Genomic DNA, 20084 nt, shown 5'->3' on the forward strand with positions numbered 1-20084 from the left:
AGTGGCTAGAACAGCTGCGTGTAAACGATGGAGAGAGCTAATTTCGGGTTCGGCCTCCGTAGGAGGAAGGGCTAGAAAGTAATATTCAGTTGTTTGTCATATATAATTTCACTGCTAGATGGGAGAAATTCTTACACAATGTAGCTTTAAAAAGTATCTTAACTCGATGTCCAATTACTGGCTTTTCAAGGAGCTTTCGACCACACCCACAGTCTCCATGTATGACCACCTGTTGTCACGCACCAAAGTTCCACACCTACTGTCTCCATGACACCTAAGCAAACTGATGAAGACCATGAGATGAGGTCGAAAGCTCCCAAAAACTAAGACTTGGACTTGAGTTAAGATTTTGTGTAACTTCTATTTTTCAAGATCAAGAATGAATTTCTGCACTTGACACGTCATGAACGTCACACGGCCAGTTTGTCACGCTGGCTTTCTCTTTCTGTAACTTTGTGCGCTCCATACCCACACCAATATAACCTGGATGACATTCAGGGGCTATTTTTTCAGACTTGACAAAGCTGCTCCAGAGCCATGAAAGACATTATACAACTGTTTTCACAGGCTGAGTACTACTCTCCATAATTAGTGAACTGATCTTTAGTTCAAGGGTAAAAACGTTCCCCTTTATCCTTAAGGTTTTAGTCCCACCGAGACATCACTCCAGAGAAGAAACATCAAGACACTTACTCATTACCTCAAATAAGCTTAACAGTCCCATTGAATAAAAAGATCATAAAATCAACAATTAAAACGTTTGTCAGAAATCCTTTGTATGACCTGATCTCTCTGGCTCAATGGATGGCTTGTTTTAATCACATAGCAAACAAAATGAGAGAATGGAGAAAAATATATCAGGCATAATGTCTTCATGTCAAAATTAGGTGAAATTTGAATGCAATTCTGAACAGGGAGAGAGAGCCGGATCAGCTCTGCAGGGCGTCTCAAGGTGTTTATGCATATACGCTGAGTGATTATCCACTCTATTACTGTTTGCTAATCATCTAAACATACAGGCTGATTTCTCTTGTTGTATTTAGCAGACAACCCTATTGCCCCCACAGGTCACACAGCATGAGTGTGTAGCAGTACGGCTGTGGGAGGCATTACTTATATTTTCCAGTGGAGGAAGACAAATGCATTAATCAATAGTATAAAATTAGACTGCCGTTCCCTCTCTGGGTGTATTTCAGGAATTCAGACCTGGCTGAAAACCTGAAAAAAAGACACTGTTTCTTCAGGAGGGCATGACTGGGACAAACAGGATTTTAATATTAATGATCCTTCATGTGCTGTGATGGAAGTTGGCAGACAAAAATGCATAAGAGAGGATTAATAATGATTTTCTTTGCAAACATCTCAAGGGGTGCTTGTGTTCCTTCTGAATCACGCAGAGCCGTGAATACTGAAAGATACGACATGCGACTGATAGTCTCATATTAGTCACTTTACAGCTTTGAGCTTTACTAACCAAAGACATGTATTTTTTTGGGCTAGTCCAAAAATACAACACTGGATGTTTAATAATGAGTTTTACAAGTTCAGACAAAATGAGAAAAAGGAGATATCTCCGGAGCATTAAAAAATTACTAACAAGATTTACCATATTTAACAGAATAGATAGCATGCCTCCCTTCATTTCATAATTAAGAAACCTGCCCAGTGGGGCTCATTAAAGGTCGCTCATCAAGAAACTTTAGCTACTTCATAAAAAGCTTTTGTTCCTCTAAGCTGAACTTGAAGTACTGTCTGGAATATACAGACGGGTGACAAAGTAAAGAAAAAAAAAACTGAATAAATGAGAGAAACATATCAAATGCAGACACTTCCGCAAGCAAGCAATGAGGTGTCACCGAAAGGTTTGATGAGTATGAAAATGATGTGATGTGATAACACGTTTGTATTTACAACAACGTTACAATTGCAGATTTGGAAATGTATTTGTGGGTTAATTATAGAATATACTGGTCTGTTCATCTTTTCCTGGTTATGTGTCTGGAGAATGAGTATTAACCTGGATCAGTGCTGAACAGATATTTTCTTTTGTATTGTACATATTCTAATGATTTAAGAGCGTTTGCCATAATAAAACCATGACATATTCTAGTGTACAGGCAATGAAATTAAATTGGTTGTTTTATTTTGATGTGTTTTACAACTTCTTTTCAAAATCATGAAAAAGAAGGGAAGATGGACTATTTAAATAGTATTCAGTCAGATTTCTCCATTATTCCAATTATGCAGCACAGGATTTGTTAGTGATTCGTGCATTTTGGATGCATGCGCTGCATTTTGATTCTAGCGTGTATTGATTTCTGGTGTCTTGCAGGCTACGTTGCATAGTTATATGCATGACTTATAAATAGTAACTTCATTCACTTATACATAGTCATAAATAACTGAAATTCTGGACTTTTGACTGTTATTAATGTCTGAATAGATTGTCTTTGGTTGCTGTAGCTATTCTTAATGTATTTATGGGATTCAGTCGTACATTTTGGTTGGTAAGAGATTCCCAATATTGATAATTTGATGAATTAAATGTATCGTCCGGTCTTAAAGAGAAACACACACACTGTCCGTTCTCTAGTTTCAGCTTCTCAAATGTGAGGATCTGCTGCTTTTCATCTTCTATATGATAGGAAACTGAATTTTTGTGTTTTGGACTGTGGTCAGACAAAAAAGCTATTTGAAAACGTCACTGTCAGCTCTAGACAATTGTGATAATGAACACAACCAGAAAAGCAGCAATTTCATCCAATCCCTGGATCTGAACATACCATACCTTGGCTTGTTATTTTGTCTGTATGACATGTTCAGTGTGCGCTATGGGTGTCAATTGACATCAAATGCCGGAATTAAAGGATCTCACTCAAGGGATCTGTTGACAGGAACAGGATATACAAACCTGTCCACTCCTAAAATAAAACCCAGTGTCATGTTATTGAGGTGGATTACATACCAGCTTCTGTGCATTTAAATTTTCAAAGCATTTAGTTAATTTGGTTTCAAATTACTGTAAGACACTCGGTGTAGCTCTCCTAAAACATATCATTCAGGCAACATTACATAGGGCTTTTGAGGAAGGACAAACCTCTCTAAGCAGCCACTGAATCTAAGGGATATATCCATCAAAAGCAGCACAAACAAGTGGATTACATAAAATTACAAGACGGCAGGGACAGTACACGCTTACCAGCCTGTTGTTGCTAGCAACCGAACAGACAAGAGAAAAAAGGAAAGGATCAAACATTAAAAGCATGACAACCCCTTCTGGTGTGCCAAACGTACAGCAGCCACACATCTAACACACGTTTGATATTTAATTTGGCTCCTTGTAAGAGAAACTTGTATTAGAACAAACATTTTAATTTTGATTGGTGGAAACACTGAACCAAATGATCTGTAAATACTTTAAACGGCACTCATTGTCCTTTAATACATGCTGTACTCTAGTGGCTGAGTGTCTTCTTGATCAGAGGGTTTTCGACAGAGACAGATGGGCTGAAGTTTCTTTGTGCTGCTGCTACAACAGCAGGAATCTTCCCATGAGGGGCATCATACTACAGGTCCCAGAGAGGGTAAAAAAACACAGATCAATACACATTAGCTGCTGCTCAAGTGCTGAACATGGATTAGTTGACATCATGGAACCTTGTGGGGTTGCAGTCTCTCTCTCTCTGTGTGTGTGTTGTGTGTGTGTGTGTGTGTGTGTGTGTGTGTGTGTGTGTGTGTGTGTGTGTTTCATAAGGAGTCAAGCACTGCCATTATCCAAGATAAAGCCTTTTGCAGGTTTTATGAGGAATAGTGCAACTGAATTAATTTACAAGCATGAATTCCTACATCTGAAGTATTTAATATATGGTAAAACATATATGATAATAATGAATTATTATAATCTCAATTCTCGGAATCAAAACGAGGATCACTAGTTATATTCTGCACAGGATAGACCTTTATTGAAATCATTCAACATTTGGACCATTAATGTAATAGTTCTACAAGAAGAATATTGATACCATTTTCATCTTTTCTGCATTAAGTATGGAACAAGAACAAGGAGGCCTCTAAGCTGACATATTATCAACCTGTTACAGTTGTCTATTTACTAGGTTTGGGTATCGTTTGGATTTTTACGATTCCGATGCCAAACCGGTACTTTTAAAACGATTCCGATTCCTAAACCGATTCTTCAAAAACTGAAAAATGACATCAAAGATGTAATATGTTTACTAGTGATCACGTGCAGTGAATGGTTAATATGCTTATACGTCCGTTACGGTGAGCCCAGAGGGAAAATATGGCATTTTAAAAGTAGCCTACATTTACGGTAGCTAGCTACTGGTAGACTACAGAGAAAGTGGAATATTTTTACGTCCGTTTCGGAGTGACAAAATATTTCAGTCGACGCATTAAGTGGAACCAAAATGAGGAACCAAAATTTGCGTTCTAATCCGGTCGGATTCCTTCCGGTTGCCTAGGAACCCAACCCTACTATTTACACATCCAACACATATGAACTAACATTAGTATTCATTTGGAGTCATGTTTCTGGTCACCTAATGTAAGTCCAATATTCACTCCTGTTTTAGCTTTATTTTGGTCTTCACCTACTCCTCCTGAGGGAAACTCTTAGCCACTAAATGCTTCACTATGTTCACCAGGTAGTAGTTTACTCTGTCCGCCGTTTGGTGCTGAGAAGGTAGTGTGCAGTGGATTTTAGGGCTGGACCCGAATATTCGAATATTCGTTCGGTGGGTTGGTATTCGATTTGAAAATTTTACATTCGAATATTCGTTGTTGTTGTTTTTTTGCACAACCTGCATCCTCCTCCAAACGGTTCTCATTCGCGCTTGAATATGTTCGAAATATAATACTCTCTTTTACAATTTTCTTATATATAAGAAAATTGTAAAAGAGAGTATTATATTATATTATATATTATATATATTATTATATTATATTATACTAATATTATATTAGCCTAGCCATTTTAATAGGATGGACAACCCAACCGTTATACTTAATAAATATATTTGCTTCTTCTTGGACTACTAAAGTGTTCCTGCAACGGGAGTATTCTCTGGCTAGAGCGCAGAACAGCGCAGTTTGCATGGACAGAAGTGCATGCCTGAACTTGTATTTTGGGTTAAGCTGCGTTGCTTTGACATTGCGGAAAATAAAATAATAGAAACAAAATGTATTATCCTTTTTACCCATTATTATCAATCTAAATTAATCTACTGCGAAATATAGGAGACTTTGAGATTTTACTGGGACGTCACGTCACATGCCCCAGTTAAAACGCCCATAAGTTGAACGTTATTACCGTCACGATTCAGCGAAAATAAGACAAAAATGCCGAAGACTTCATCTGTGTGACAAAGACAAGACAAAGACAAAGGCGGAGTGTCAAATATGCAATTTGAAATTGGCCTACCACAACAGCACATCAAGCTTGAGAAATCACCTGAGTTCTGTAAGTAGAACGAGCTGCTTTTATCCGCCATTTACACGTGATAATGTGCACTTAATTTTCATGGAAAATAACGTGACTTGCGAATAGGCTACGGCAGTTAATGACGAACAGTAAAAACGTAGCCTACTGTAGTAACAGGGGACTGTGTCCTGCAACAACAAAGCAGTTGCTTCATCTCGCTTGTCTCTTTTACCGTGAAAAAAAGCTGCCTTCAGGTGCGGTTTGGAAATGTTGGTTTCCCCCGCCGCTGCGGCCACCACCGAAGCTTCGAATATTCGCTGTTGAAAAGCACCGAATTCGAAGATCAAAAACTCGTATTCGGTACAGCCCTAGTGGATTTATTATAACTTTTCACAACTTTTCACTGTTAACAGCTGCCTTCTGCTAGAAATGCTGATAGGTACGGTGAGGGTAAACAAAAACAGTAAAGTTGCTGGCCAGAAAAGTAAAGTAATTCAAAGATGGTTGTGGAAGGTATCTGCTTTTGGAACCACTATTAAGAGGAGGAGTATTCAAGTGCAGAGACACTTGATTCTCAGGAGAGTTTTAATGCTTGTTTATACTAGCTAGATAGACTGAAAAGAGGAGGACTTGGCAGAACAATAAACTACTATATTAGCCTACTGCTGAAGGAGCACCAACTAACTGAATACACCAGAGAAAAGCAATCAGTTAAACTCGATGGACGGGCTGCTCCAGTCAAAAACTTAAGAGCCGGTACTACACTGCTGCATTATATAACACTGGGAGATGCTTCTGTTGATTAGATTGATCCCATGTTAGACTGATCTAATGTAAGACTGATCCCTGGTTAGACTGATCCCATGTTAGACTGATCCCAATGTTAGACTGATCCCAATGTTAGACTGATCCCTGGTTACCAGTGACCTAATCAGCACCCTGGACAGTTCTTGTGAGTCCGTTTATTTGAAACCATCTGTGATCTACTTGACCATCATGTTGTTATCTAACTCTGTTATGTGTCCTAGCTTTTCTAATGGAGAATAGATTTCCACCGCCATTATTTTGGCTTGAAAAAATGTAGAAGAGTAGAAGGAGGTTGTATAAAATGCATTTTTTAAATTACATTAAAGCATAATGGAGTTTCATTATGTTATCATTCAGCATTCCTTCTTGCCTTGGGAGAAGTTAGGGAGAAACTTAATTATCTGTATCTGAGGTTTTATTCACACTGAGAACACTGAAAAAAGTGATGTCAAACTGACTCACATTGCATCCTCAATGAAATTATTTTTCAGCCTTTCCTCTCAGCAAAATATATATACATTTGCTTGAGTTGTAATTTCACAACCATGAATAAAACTATTTCTTCCTGGTTTTAACACTAATTGTGAGGCAAATACGTTAATTTTACAAATTTAAAGGGTGCCCTGTGCAGTTTTACACTGAATATGAAAATGTTGTTTGTTTGTTTACAAGATAACTCCACAGGGAACCTTTAAATTGTTGTTATTATAGCTCGACCATTTGCCTATATCGTCATATGAGAGTTAAAATAATCAGGTAATAATACATAGGCAACATTTTTTTTTATAAGAATCCCTTTGTTTTTTTAAAAAAGAATTTTAATGTAAGATAACTTTACAGTTGAAAAATAAATGCTCTCTCAAGGAAAAACTTTTTCTAAATTCCTTGATATTAACCCAATTACAGACATTCTGGTGCACAGCCATAAGTGTCAGTCAGTCATATCATAAATTCTAAGGAAGAGAAATTGATTAAATTGTAAACAACTAACTCCTATCTTGTGGTGGTTGTCTCTGTACGTGTATATACAAATATATACATCATTTGTTGAAGTATTTTGCAATAGTCGGCAGGAGTTCTAATGATAGCAGCTGACCAAAAGACATCAGTGTGCATAGCTGTAGCCTATAAGTCAAATTGATTTATACAGCGCTTTTCACAGACAGGGTCACAAAGTGCTCTACAATGTGCATAGACAATAAAACATAGTCTTCAGACGAGTGCGTGGCATGGATAGCGGATTTTGGTTGATAGACCTGAGAGACCGGGAGGGAATGTGTAGGTGAATTACATTGGCAAGATAAGCAGGGGCCTGACCATGTAGAGCCCTATAGGTTATGGTGAGAATTTTTTATTGGATCCTATAAGTTACAGGAAGCCAGTGAAGGGAGCAGAGTAGAGGGGAGACCTAGTGTACATATAGACCTAGTGTACATGCAAAAGTGCTGAATAAGCAGCTCTGCAAATGACTTATTTTACAGTGTCCCATCCTATTGCCCAGATTAGGTCAGCAGCATTTCATAAATACAGTTTGTATGGCTTAAGGTGGGCTGAGATCATGGCATCAGCACAAACACTGTCATTCACATTCAAAAAGAAATGGCTAAAAATTGATGCTTTTTCTGAGCTTTCTAAACTTATAGAGGACCAACTCCTGTGGATTTTTTTTTTTAACTCTTTTTATTGGGGTTTTGAAAGTTAAACATATAGCTGGAAATAGCATACAGATGATAATATTGTTTTTTTTGACAAAAACATAAAAACAAACAAAAAGACCCATCGTTGGTAGAGTAGACATACTCCAAAAGGTTGAGTTATCATACATGTCTGGTATCGCAGGTAGGCGCACCAGATTAATTATTCACATATAAACTTAATTAATTAAAATATTCTGTGGACTTTTTTACAGAGACAAAGACTAAAACCTTTTAACACTACGGTTGATCACAGCTGCAGTCTGATATAGAGGTGGAGCTGACAGTGTGAAGCTGAGCTACAGCTGTCAGTTCACTGATGCCAGTGGGCGTGTGTGGAAGCCTTCCGCTTGAGACCTACGGGTGGTTTATGGGGACTGTCGGATACACTTCCACTCACCTCTGCGCCCTTCGCCCTTCGCCCATTAAATTGATCATCCTCATTTTCTGTGTTAAGACTTTATCTGCACCGAGAAAAAGCAAAAACACAAAAGTGAGATAGTGTGTGTGTTTGAATACAGTATGTGTGAAACCCAGGAGCAGGAATTAATCAGAGAGACAGGGGAAAAATGGTTGTGGCCTTTAGTTTGACATTTTTTGTCCACAGCTACACGCATGCACAAACATGTGGTTTGCTTTGGGCCAGATTTTGACAGCATGACACAAATTGAGGTAAATATAGCTGCTTTTTTGGGCACACATACTGTACCTGTGCAGCACCCTCCAGGTGTGTTGATGTTGTGTAATCAAAATTCAAATCTACTTGGTAGTTTAAAGATTTTTTTTATATATACATATAGTTTTGGCCATCCCTACCGGTCATGATCACATTTTACTCCCTGATTTAACTGCTAAAATCTGGAGGCAACACAAGACAGGTTGTTAACAAATGGCCATTTTTATATGATATCTTGTAAAAGTGAAAACACACAGTATGTGATTGTAAGAATTATTACCCAAACTGTATATTTTCCAATACTCCATGGCCATTTACGCTGGATTTAATTGGTGCATTTATCTTTATTTTAACTTCCAAATCATAATCAACAGATAAAAGCTGGTAAACAAATACAAAAATAAGGTTATAACAAACAGGATTCTTGCTTTAAATTTAGAGTAAAGTTACAGTTAGAGCATCTTTAGCTTCTGTGATGTGATATTTTAGGATAAAAATGGAATATGTGGAGCAGGAAAAGAAATTTAAATCCAAAAGTAAACACGATCAGAAACTAAGCTAAGCAAAGTTGTTTTTGTTGACTGATTTGAACACATACCTGTAACTATCACTGCCGGTCAAGTGTGGATTTATAGGAGTTAGTCACATTTGATTGGATTCATTTATATCTCTGTGCAGGATAAGTCATTAAAAATATATACATATTTCACAGGAAAATAAGGTGATACTCAAAAATGCATTTTTTTTTTAACATATATTTGACATAATACCAACGCTTCTTTTTTTAAGCCAAATAAAAGAGTGAATTGTGTTTTTATGTTTGTGCTGTATGTGTGGCAGTGACTCGCATTCAGTCGGGTTCTATGGGAATTTTCTGTCAAACACATTTTTGTTAAGTTGCCAAAGCCCTGTGCACGGTGACAAAAGCACGTAGTGTGGGAGACAATGAGGGAAATGGAGAGGGAATGTTGTCCCCTCTGGATAGGAATGTGTCCCCTTGCCCAGGTCACAATGCTCAATTCAACCCGGGGCCCCCGGCAAAAAAACATGCTATTCTGAAATACTAGGTGACGCTTTGTTCTAGCCATTCATTATATCACTGTCACATGTCTGTCTGTTGGCTTATTCAAGATGGACAGACAAACAGACTAAGGGTTGTGGATCACACCCACTCATTGTCATCTGCAGAGTGGCTTAGTTCATTACATTTAATCATAGTTATTACCGCCAAAAGTGCTCTATAATAACCCACTTTGTGATGAAAGTTAACTCTTCCGCAAAGTAACTAAATTACATATAATCCAACCGGAAACGCTGGTCATGTCTGTGTGTATTTTTTCACCCACAGGTTCGGCCTACTATGACAATGTGAGGCCGTTAGCGTATCCTGACTCAGACGCTGTCCTCATCTGCTTTGACATCAGCCGTCCGGAAACACTGGACAGCGTGCTGAAAAAGGTCAGTGTCACATTAACAGAAGTGTGAATGTGTCTTGTTTCTTTTTACAGTTTTTAAGGTACATTTAGTTTCCTATCAGACACTAGCATCAGAGCAGCCTTAAAGGATCTGTTCTGATATATTCAAGTCTATCATAATACAATACTCACATGCCATGTGTACACTGAAGAGTTATGGGTCAATTATTTATCTTTTCTTTACTGGCCATGATGCAATTCCTTCACAGCACTTCTATAGTAAGAAATGGGGTACAAAATCTAAAAAAACATTTTGGGCCACTTGGTGGCAACGGAAACAAGTTGTGATCAACATTGACATATTATCACCTTTGAAGTTGAAATGGTGAACTTGTTAGCAAATAGTTTCTTATTTACACATACAGCAGTTATGGAGCAACATTGTCATTAGTTTGGAGTCATGTTTCTGGAAAATCTGGCAAATGTGAGTCCAATATTCACTCTCCTTTGAACTCCCTTTGTGATCTCTACAAACTCCTGAGGGAAATATTTGGCTCTTTAGCTGCGGAATGCACTTTGTTGACCAGCTAGTCTCTTTCACTGTGTCTGTCTGCTGTTTGGTGCTGAGCAGGCAGTGGGCTAACAATGAGCTGAAATGTGCTTTAAAGCTCCGTAAAGCCGAGAGGAGGGGGAGATTCAGGTGATAAGTCTTTGTAGGTTCATTGCCTACAGCGTCAAGTGACCCTTTTTTCCATTGTCATTTGATACAGTGTTATTATAAAAGTAATGATTATAGCTGCTTCAAGTTTAGCCAAAGCTAACGTGAAACTGCTGCTTTGAGTTAGCCATAAGTCAGTATCTTCGCCCTGGTAGTTGTTTGTGTTTTTTTTTTTTTTGCTTTGCCTCTGCAATAGCCCTCCGCCGTAGCTTCAAAAGGAACACTGTCCATGAAAACTAAGATGGAATTTTGTGCTGATAACTTTGGAAATTGTCAACTCAATTTGGCTAACTCCTAAAGCCTCAAATAAGCTTTGGCAAACCTACAAAGGCATTTTTGCACAAACGAGGACTGTGGATTTTGTCCTCCATGTCTTACAATGTAGTCGTGAGGAATGATTACAGCGACCAATAACATTTTCAACGTACACATGGCATGCAAGTATTCTATTAAAATAGACTTGAAAAAATCCAAATCCAAACCTATCCTATAACTAGTAGCATTTTAGATATTGATCAATCTTAATTTTAATTGCTAACGAACATATGCGAGTTGTTAACATCAAATATGTTGACACATTTGACCTTTCATTCCGCAGACATTCCTGCAGTCAGCACCATCGCTCATAAATGACATCATCAATACAAGACAAAAAACACTTATCTTTTATGTTGGATAAATTCTCACACCTACAGAGGGTCCACTTGAGAACTAACTTGAACTTTGACCTTGGTAATAGTGGTGAATAAACTGATCTCACAATGCATGCCCAGGATGCCAAAGTGACATGTTGATGGGTCACTCTATTCAAAGTTTAGAGACACAACAAAGGAACTCATCCTTATTCTATCTAATTGAAGTGCTTAAGTATGGCAATTTGCCACCATGTCTTGTTTCCGTTTACTTTAGCATTGCAAGCCTCTATGTTCAAATAACACCCTCGCCGTACGTAGCACTTTTTCTTCTGCCATTATTGACAGCCTTCCGCTAAACTAATTCTTGCACCCTCCAAGTTTTCTCTTAGAGGGACTATTTTTTCTTAGTATTGATAAGCTATAAAAATACACTTTGAAACCTTATCACTTCCCTTTTTGTTTTTTTATATCCTTTCTTTAAGATAATTTTTTGGGTGTTTTAGGCCATTATTTAATACGACAGTTTAGGGCTGCGGGTCAGATCCGAACCCTTGGCCGTTGCAACGAGGACTGAGCCTATGCACATGGGGAACACGCTCCACCAGGCGAGCCACCCAGGCGCCCCATATCCTTTGTTCCTTTTAGTCTAATTTCTCTTCAAATACTAATTAAAATCTCTCATGTAAGGAGATTTCTCATCTAGCATTACCTAATCTATAGATGTTATCCCAGTCTCTACACAGCTTTCACCTTTCACCTAACACGTCAACCCCTTGCTTTGCAGCTGGCAAAAGTTTCTCACCTTTTCTTCATAACTTCTGACTAGCAGCCTGCCAGCATTGCTCCATCTCCTGATTTCAATCTCTTTTCTGTCTTTCTATCCCCCTGCCTGTTTATAAATCATTCTTAACTAGTATATGTGAAGGCCAGTAGCCGGGGTTGGTCAGTATAAATAGAGTACATTAATAACAACATATGATCTATGCAGAGTCCTCATACACACAAGCTAAGAATTTGTTTTGTTTACCTGATGATGATGGTGCTAGATAAAATGTTAAGGGTTTACCAAAGTTGTTTCAGTTCATCCTGAGTGGAACATGAATGCCTGAACTAAATTTCATGAAATCTGATTCACAGACATTTCAAATAAAGCCACAAATGTGGCTAAAACCTAAGTAATGGCAGTAAAGGAAAATTGAGGTGATCACCAAAGTTATTAGGATTCGAAGTCTGGGGTCCATTAATGTGTGCAGAAAATATAGTCATATTTTGTCGTAAAGTTATAATTGTTGGGATATTTCAGCCTTGATTCTACCGACCGAAAGACTGAAATTGCCATCCCCAGAGCCACGCTGCTAGTCTGGCTAAAAATATCAGATCTGACCTTAAAAACCCAACATGTGTAATATGTGTGTAATCACATAATGTGAACTCCTCACAGGTCATTAAAACCCCCCTAAATATTACTGAGATCGTGACATCATTGTCCCAAATGACAGTTACAGTCCTTCCTGGTGGTTTTGATATGTGTATTTAGAAAGTGCAGCTACCTGGATTGCACATATATTTTCAAACTCAATTGTCAGCTGAAGTTATGGAAAGTAACCAGCTTTCATTTTCTTCCTTTGATGAATTAGACTCAGCTCCAACTGCTACCATGCTGCTCTTTATCCGGAACAAAACTCTTACCAATTCTTAACATTAACACAAACAATAAGCTGCTCTTCCCATGGGTCCTTTGTGACTCATCTAAATTGCTGCTATTCACCAGTTGCACACTGTTCGGTGGAGCGGCCTATTGAAAGGCAACAGCTCACTCTGCACAACTGCACTACACGCTGGAGCCCGTAACAGCAGCGACACAGGCATCTGGGAGAAAAGATCTCTTTGTAAGAGAGAACAAATGAAGCAGCAATGCTCAAAGTGGTTTCTGTGCCATGGTGTGAGGAGATAATGACAAGAGTCTCAGAGAGAAAGAAAACGATAAAGAAAGAATTTAATAGTTTGAGTCATGTCTGTGGTCTGTCTCTGTCTTCTTCCTGCATTTATGACCATGAGCATAACGCTGTCGTGAGCTCATGTAGTAGCTAACTGAAGATTTATATTGTGGTACTGGTATTGTGTCAGTATTTGTTCCTCATCTGTCCTACAGTGGTCTTTTAAGGCCAGTTTTCATGTTTGAAAATTCATATGTCAATTCAGAAATATGCTAAAACATGTCCACAGGTTCACACGGTTTTGTGTTACTAAAAACATATGGAATTTGATTAACATGGTTTTCTTGTAACAGCAACATTAGCATTTTCTTTTGAATCCAAATAAGTATAATTGTTTGATCAAAAAGGCTGTTATGTTAAAACACTCAAGGTCAGCAAAAACAAGAGGGGGAGTGTTAAGCTACTCTTTAAGCAGTAATCCGAAATTGTAACCCGATTGGACTTTAAAGGGGCTTTACTCGATATGAAAAAAATGGTTGTGCTCTCACAGACCGTCCCCAACTTGTAAAATACTGGCACTTTTTCACGGCCCTCGGCGACGGAGTGTGACTTCATTCTCTGCTCAGGACTACATTACTATACTTCATCTTTACATAGCAAATAGTTACTGTTATGTTAATGTTCTGAATATCGAGTACAGCCCCATTAAAAGAAACCGTATCCAGGTTGAAGTTTAATAAATATAGACTGTGGACATACCACATTATATGACCACAAATATGTGCATACCCTTATCCATATATTGGGGCTTTTTTCAGGGTTTGCGCTAGGCCAGTTTGTTCAGGTATGGGAAATCTTAATGCTATAACATATGATATTTTAACCAAATTGGTGGATCTAGCTTTGTGGTTTTATACAGTATATGTTTTGCCTATTTTAGTGTGAAAGTGAGAAAGGAAGAATGGTAATGAGATGCTGTCAATTATCCTCATTTAAACCTATACTTGATTCATAATTACCCTGAGCACTTAAGTGTATTTGTCTATTGATACACAGTGGCAGGGGGAGACGCAGGAATTCTGTCCCAGTGCCAAAGTGGTGCTGGTCGGGTGCAAGTTGGACATGAGGACGGACCTCAACGTCATGAGAGAGCTTTCCAAACACAGACTCATTCCTGTCACCCACGAACAGGTGAGAAGTGCAAAGAAAACACCACTCATCTTTCTGGGTCTGTTTGCATTAACAGTGTAAAACCTAGCTTAAAATGAACTGTTGTTCCTGCTGCCATAGCCTAACAATGCAACAGTATTTTTGTGTGAAGAACTGAACAGTATGGATTTAATTTATTCAACAATATTGGCAACATCCATGAGATATGGTTTTAAATGTACAGGCCTTTGTAATTTTCTGCTGCAGTGATTTTCATTTGCCTACATACAAATTGAATAGTATCATCCCAGACAAATGGCACCCATTACTTTGTTCACTTGTGCACATAAACAAAACTTCTGAAAATGAATTGGGAGAATGACATTTGCTTCAGATCATAACCTCCACAAATATGGAAACACAAGGAGAATAAAAGAGATGGGACTAAACAAAGATAGAGACAAACAGCCGGATGTGTGCTAATACAATAGTTTTGTTTGTGTCTTGGAGCGATGAACAGTGGCATGCATACATTTTAATAGCCAATTTTTATGTAAATGTGAATTCACACTTCTTGGCAGCCTTTTGTCAACATATTAATATTTTCACATACCTCAGACAAAGCAAAGGTAAGCATCCTCATTTTCCTGTCAGTAATGGCCTCAAAATTGGTCTCTCAAGATCTCAGATTACTTTTTCTGGATAAAGTGATTAAGCTCCAAATTAAAAGAAACAAGCAATTTTCAACTTTGAAACACTTTCTTTTCCATTCACTCAGACTCCTCACTGTGAGGCTACTTTTACCTTGTTTGGCTGGATGTAAACTGCAGCTTTCCAGTGCAGTCTTAATTACAGAACATTTAAAATAATCATCCCAAAGGCACCCAAAGTATGTCTTGTTTAGTTTACTCTTATATGTGTCCAATTTAGCTGCATTGAAACTGTAAAAACAATTACTTTACATTATTTAAATTACCTGTTACAAAAATGTGTGATTACAGAGTGAACAATCAACAGCAACACAATTTTGGTGCACCTGAACTGTGTCCATTTGGCTTTATAGTATTGTACAAGAGATTGCTTAATCCTGGCAAAAAAAAGAAATAACCACAGTACTTGTGTGGTCAATAATAGAAAAATATTGAAAAATAGAGCACAAATTGAAAAGGGCTGGTTTGCCATAAGTGTTACCATAGAGTTTTTTTCTAAATGGGCCCCATTCAATGGTCTGCACTGCAAACCGCCACAAACTGGGACCTTTACACTTCTGCCGCTTGACCATTTAATATGGTCCCCAGGGGAAGTGCATTCACCAGAATGACCACACATGAACTGTGTGACTACTGCTGTAATCGGCTTTAAGGCGTCAAAATAAAGACTTGAAGTGTTGGAACATTTTCATTAATGCAAAAATAATGCAGTCTCCCTGAAAGCACAGCTCAAGTGTTTAATGTTTTTCATAGAAGAGGAATATTATTACCACATCTGACTGCTAGATACTCTCCTTCAATACGGAATATCTCTAAAACTGATGGCTGAACACCCACACTGTCACAGAGTGTTGATGTTTCATTGCCAAAAGAAGTTGACGAATCCAATTGATGACACACTGCAGAAGCAAAGGATGAAATAAAGTAAATAAGTAAGAGATAGTGATAAGGCCACAGGGTAGGAGTGCTATTTAAAAGATCTAAAGAAGACTTGGTTAAATCAATACAAAATGTAGGTTCCCCCTTTCTTACTACAAGATACACCCAAGCACAGAGTCAGTGTTGTTGGAGAACAGGTAAGCAAAATAAAAGCAGGATATACAAGTTCAACTAGTCCAGCTTTAAGATGAAGATAATCACTACTGGGAATAAGCTGAGCTTTTACACTCGAGTTTTACAGTTGCACAGATAGGCCTTGAATATTTCATAGCTGTGTGGAGGATCTTAGCTTTCTGTATGCCCTGGTTAGCTATCATGCTTCTGAGAGCTTTTATTAAAGGAACACACCGACTTATTGGGACTTAAGCTTATTCACCGTATCCCCCCAGAGTTAGATGTGTCCAAACATACCCTTCTCATCTCCCTGCGCGTCGTAACTCTGACGCACCCACCGCTAGCCTAGCTTAGCCCAGATCCTGGAGGTAACCAGGTCCATCTATCCTACTGCTCCCAATAAGTGACAAAATAATGCCAACATTTTACTAATTACATGTTGTGATTTGTATAGTCACAGTGTGTACAAATAACAAGGTCACATGAGACACAGCCATCTTCTAACCGTATACAAACTGGGAACTATATTCTCAGAAGGCGAAGCACTGCAACTTCTGCTACTTGGGCCGAGTGATTTGCTTGCAGCACCTGAGATGCCCCGTGGTGAGGAGCAGAGAGTAACAACGGTGCTTTTCAGGTGTTGCGCTAAGCGACTTTGAGTCCATGAAAAGCGCTATATAAATTCAATTTATTATTATTATTATTATTATATGATGAATAAGCTAAAGTCCCAATAAGTCGGCATGTTCCTTTAAGAGGGGAGTGTTTGCTGGTCTGATATCCACGAAAGGATAAGGATAATCTAACAGCATGTTACTTTTAGAGGATGCTTGAAAAGAGTGTTGCAAAGTCCAATGTTTGTTCATCTGCTATGCACTCATCGTTCTGTATCTGATTATACATTTTAAAAGTTTAATTTTGACTCTATTGAATTACATGAGGCTTCCAACTGCATGCCAGAGGTTCAACATGGTTTAAGAACATTTAAGAATGCAAACCACCATATGACCCCTCTGGCTCTCTCACACACATACACACAATATATTTGGCAAAGCTCTAAGTACTAGCTCTCAGCAGCTCTCTAGGAGAGTCACCCTCTTTTGGACTACAAACAAACACAAACTGAAGTACAATGCTGGATAAATGTTTGAATTTTAAAGCTGCACTAATCTTTTTTTTATAGTAACAATGGGTCAAATGACTATAAGCAATGTGAAAGGAGATGCTCGTTGTTATGGACCCACAAATAATTATGACCAGAATGCAGTTCCCCTCCGCTCTGTGGAACATTGTAGGGTCTTTAGGCTTTTGTTTCGGTTTCACCACCCACAAATTTGGTTTAGTGTCAGCATTCTCATCAACCTTTTTTCCCCAGCAGCAGCAAGATAATTACCAGGCAAAAAACTGAGTGTTCGCTACCTGCCACGCACCAGATGGCAAACAGAGTTACAAACAGAAAACAAAGTGAGCAACTAGCAGCTAAAGAGACAAATATTTTTCTTTTGGTGGAGGCCAAAACCAGAGCTAAAAAGGAGAGTAAAATCAGATTTACATTTGTCAGGTGGGCAGAAACACAGCTCAAAATGAATATTAATTTTGCAAATTGTCTATGGATGTGCTACCTGTGTCTTCACCGTTTATTTCTTCCTCTTAACAGACCCATACACTGTATTTTTCTGTGTTTTTAGGGCACTACTTTGGCGAAGCAGATCGGTGCCGTGGCCTACACAGAATGCACTTCAAGGTATTCGGAGAACAGCGTCCGTGATGTTTTTCATGTCACTACCCTGGCGTCTGTATCCCGTATCCATCGGCCTCAGCTCAAACGTGCTGGATCACGTTGCGGACTCAAGCGGGTCTCCCAGCAGCCGCCCCGGACTGAGATTCATGAGCACCCACCTGCCATTAGAAAGGCCCGGGCAAAAAGCTGCGTGCTCATGTAGGACCAGAGTCTAACCAGCAGCTGGCCTGTGTTTGCTGATGGACATGAAACCATACTGCACATGAACTTAATTTATTGGTGAATTCTTGTCAGATCTTGCACTGCATAAAGGACAATATGATCAAAACAAGAAACAATGCTATCTTATGGAGTTCTTTGAGGAACTGTTTGTCCATCTTTAGCAAAACTCTCCTTGTTATTATTTTCTCTGTGGCTGTGTTCTCATTCATTGGTGTGGCAAAAGCTATTTTTCTTTAACGCTTTAATTTAAACAAGTGGACAAAAATTGACATGGACACAAGCAGGGTGGTTAGCAAATGAAACATGAACAGAAAAAAAATGTACTATGGAGATAAAAGTTAATAAATAATAATTGGAAAGATCACCTTGCAGGAACCAGCAGCAACACTGCTGGTCTTGATCTTGTTATGTTGTTTCCTGTTTTGAAATGCTATTCTCTCTTTAAGTGTTTAAATAAATGAAGCACAATACGATGCACGCAAACTGCTTCGAGTTATTCGTAAATGTCAGGGAATGAACTCTGCTGTTACACTTCATATATAACGAGTTGAAAAGAAAATCTGGACAGACAAACAAACTCGTGGGCTGAGATGACACTAAACTTTCTTAAACCACAAGTGCTTTTAATATTGAACATGGAATAATCACTCACCACATAAGACTAAAGTGTTGTGAAATTAATATTGTCCTAATAATCCACACTGGGAAGGAAAGTCACTGAGGGAGTAAAGGGGGTGACTGTTATGTTGTAAATGTGATAATGAAATAAAAATACTTGCTCTGCTACTGTTGGGACATCTTTAATATGTAACGTATTCACTGACTGTGATTTGGCCTTGATGCTTAGAAGTGTATAAAAGGGAAATCTTTGATTCGTTATACTTTTGTCTTCGGATCTCAGCTCATTGGTGCAGAGATAAAAATAGATACAGCCATAAATCCACATTATGCACGAGGCAGCTCATCTGCGACAATTTACGATAAAATTATTTATTATCATAAATTAATTAAATTGCAAAGAGCACATGGTAATGGTAAACAGCAACAAACAGCCTTAAAACATATGAATCATAAATGATCTTGCCTTCTTAACACGAACAAGAGTCTTTGAGCTAAATGTTAATGTCAGCATGCTAACACAGTGATATTGCTAACATGCTGATGTTCAGAAGGTATAGGTATCATGTTCACCACCTTAGTTTTGCATTTTAGCATTGTAAAACTGGTCAATTAGCACTAAACACAAAGTACGGCTAAGGCTAGATGAAACGTTAAGGTATCACCAAAGTTATTACAATTCATCCTCTCGGGACCATGAATGTCTGTACCAAGTTTAATGACAACCCATCCAATAGTTATTGAGATATTCCATACTGGATTAAAGCGCTAGACCGACCAGTCAACAGACCGAAGAATAGAGCGACATTGCCATCCCTTAGTGTGGCTAAAAAACTTTGTTAAATTGTTCCTTTTTTATATTGTGTCAAAACAAGATGGAACTGAGGTGACAACTGGCTTGTCACAATGGGATAAAGAAATAATTCCAGTATGAAGAAGAAGCAAACAGTTCACTCATTACTGCTCTGTGCTTTGTCCTGCCACTGTTGACTACTTAATGACTGTAGTAAGTTAGCTGCACATACAGTATATCAATCACCAATCAACATCGCCCATTTATAAGGTGCAGTATAATTTACAAGCTGTACTTTCCTTCAGTCCTCTATGGTCTTATAATAGAATGCAACACTGTAGCTGGCAGTTCTTTCTATCCCTATGAGTGATATGTCCTGACCGGTTGGTGTAGTGGTTGCTTTTGAAAGGGAGCCAGCTGTAATAATTTCTTTATGTTGTGTTGGGGCCTGTAAAATTCACTAATTTTTTTTT

General features: G+C 38.3%; 1 protein-coding gene across 1 annotated transcript in view; it reads left to right on the plus strand.

The window, feature by feature from the left end:
• Positions 1–18986, plus strand: part of LOC120551672 (rho-related GTP-binding protein RhoN-like) — a 30652-nt gene extending 11666 nt beyond the window's left edge. The window contains exons 3-5 of the mRNA XM_039789163.1: positions 9969–10078; positions 14382–14516; positions 17926–18986. Coding sequence (XP_039645097.1) covers positions 9969–10078; positions 14382–14516; positions 17926–18180 — 500 coding nt within the window. The 3' untranslated portion in view covers positions 18181–18986. The remainder of the gene's footprint in view (positions 1–9968; positions 10079–14381; positions 14517–17925) is intronic.
• The last annotated feature ends 1098 nt before the right edge of the window (positions 18987–20084 follow it).

Source organism: Perca fluviatilis, chromosome 21, assembly GCF_010015445.1.
Source record: "Perca fluviatilis chromosome 21, GENO_Pfluv_1.0, whole genome shotgun sequence".
Taxonomy (NCBI): domain Eukaryota; kingdom Metazoa; phylum Chordata; class Actinopteri; order Perciformes; family Percidae; genus Perca; species Perca fluviatilis.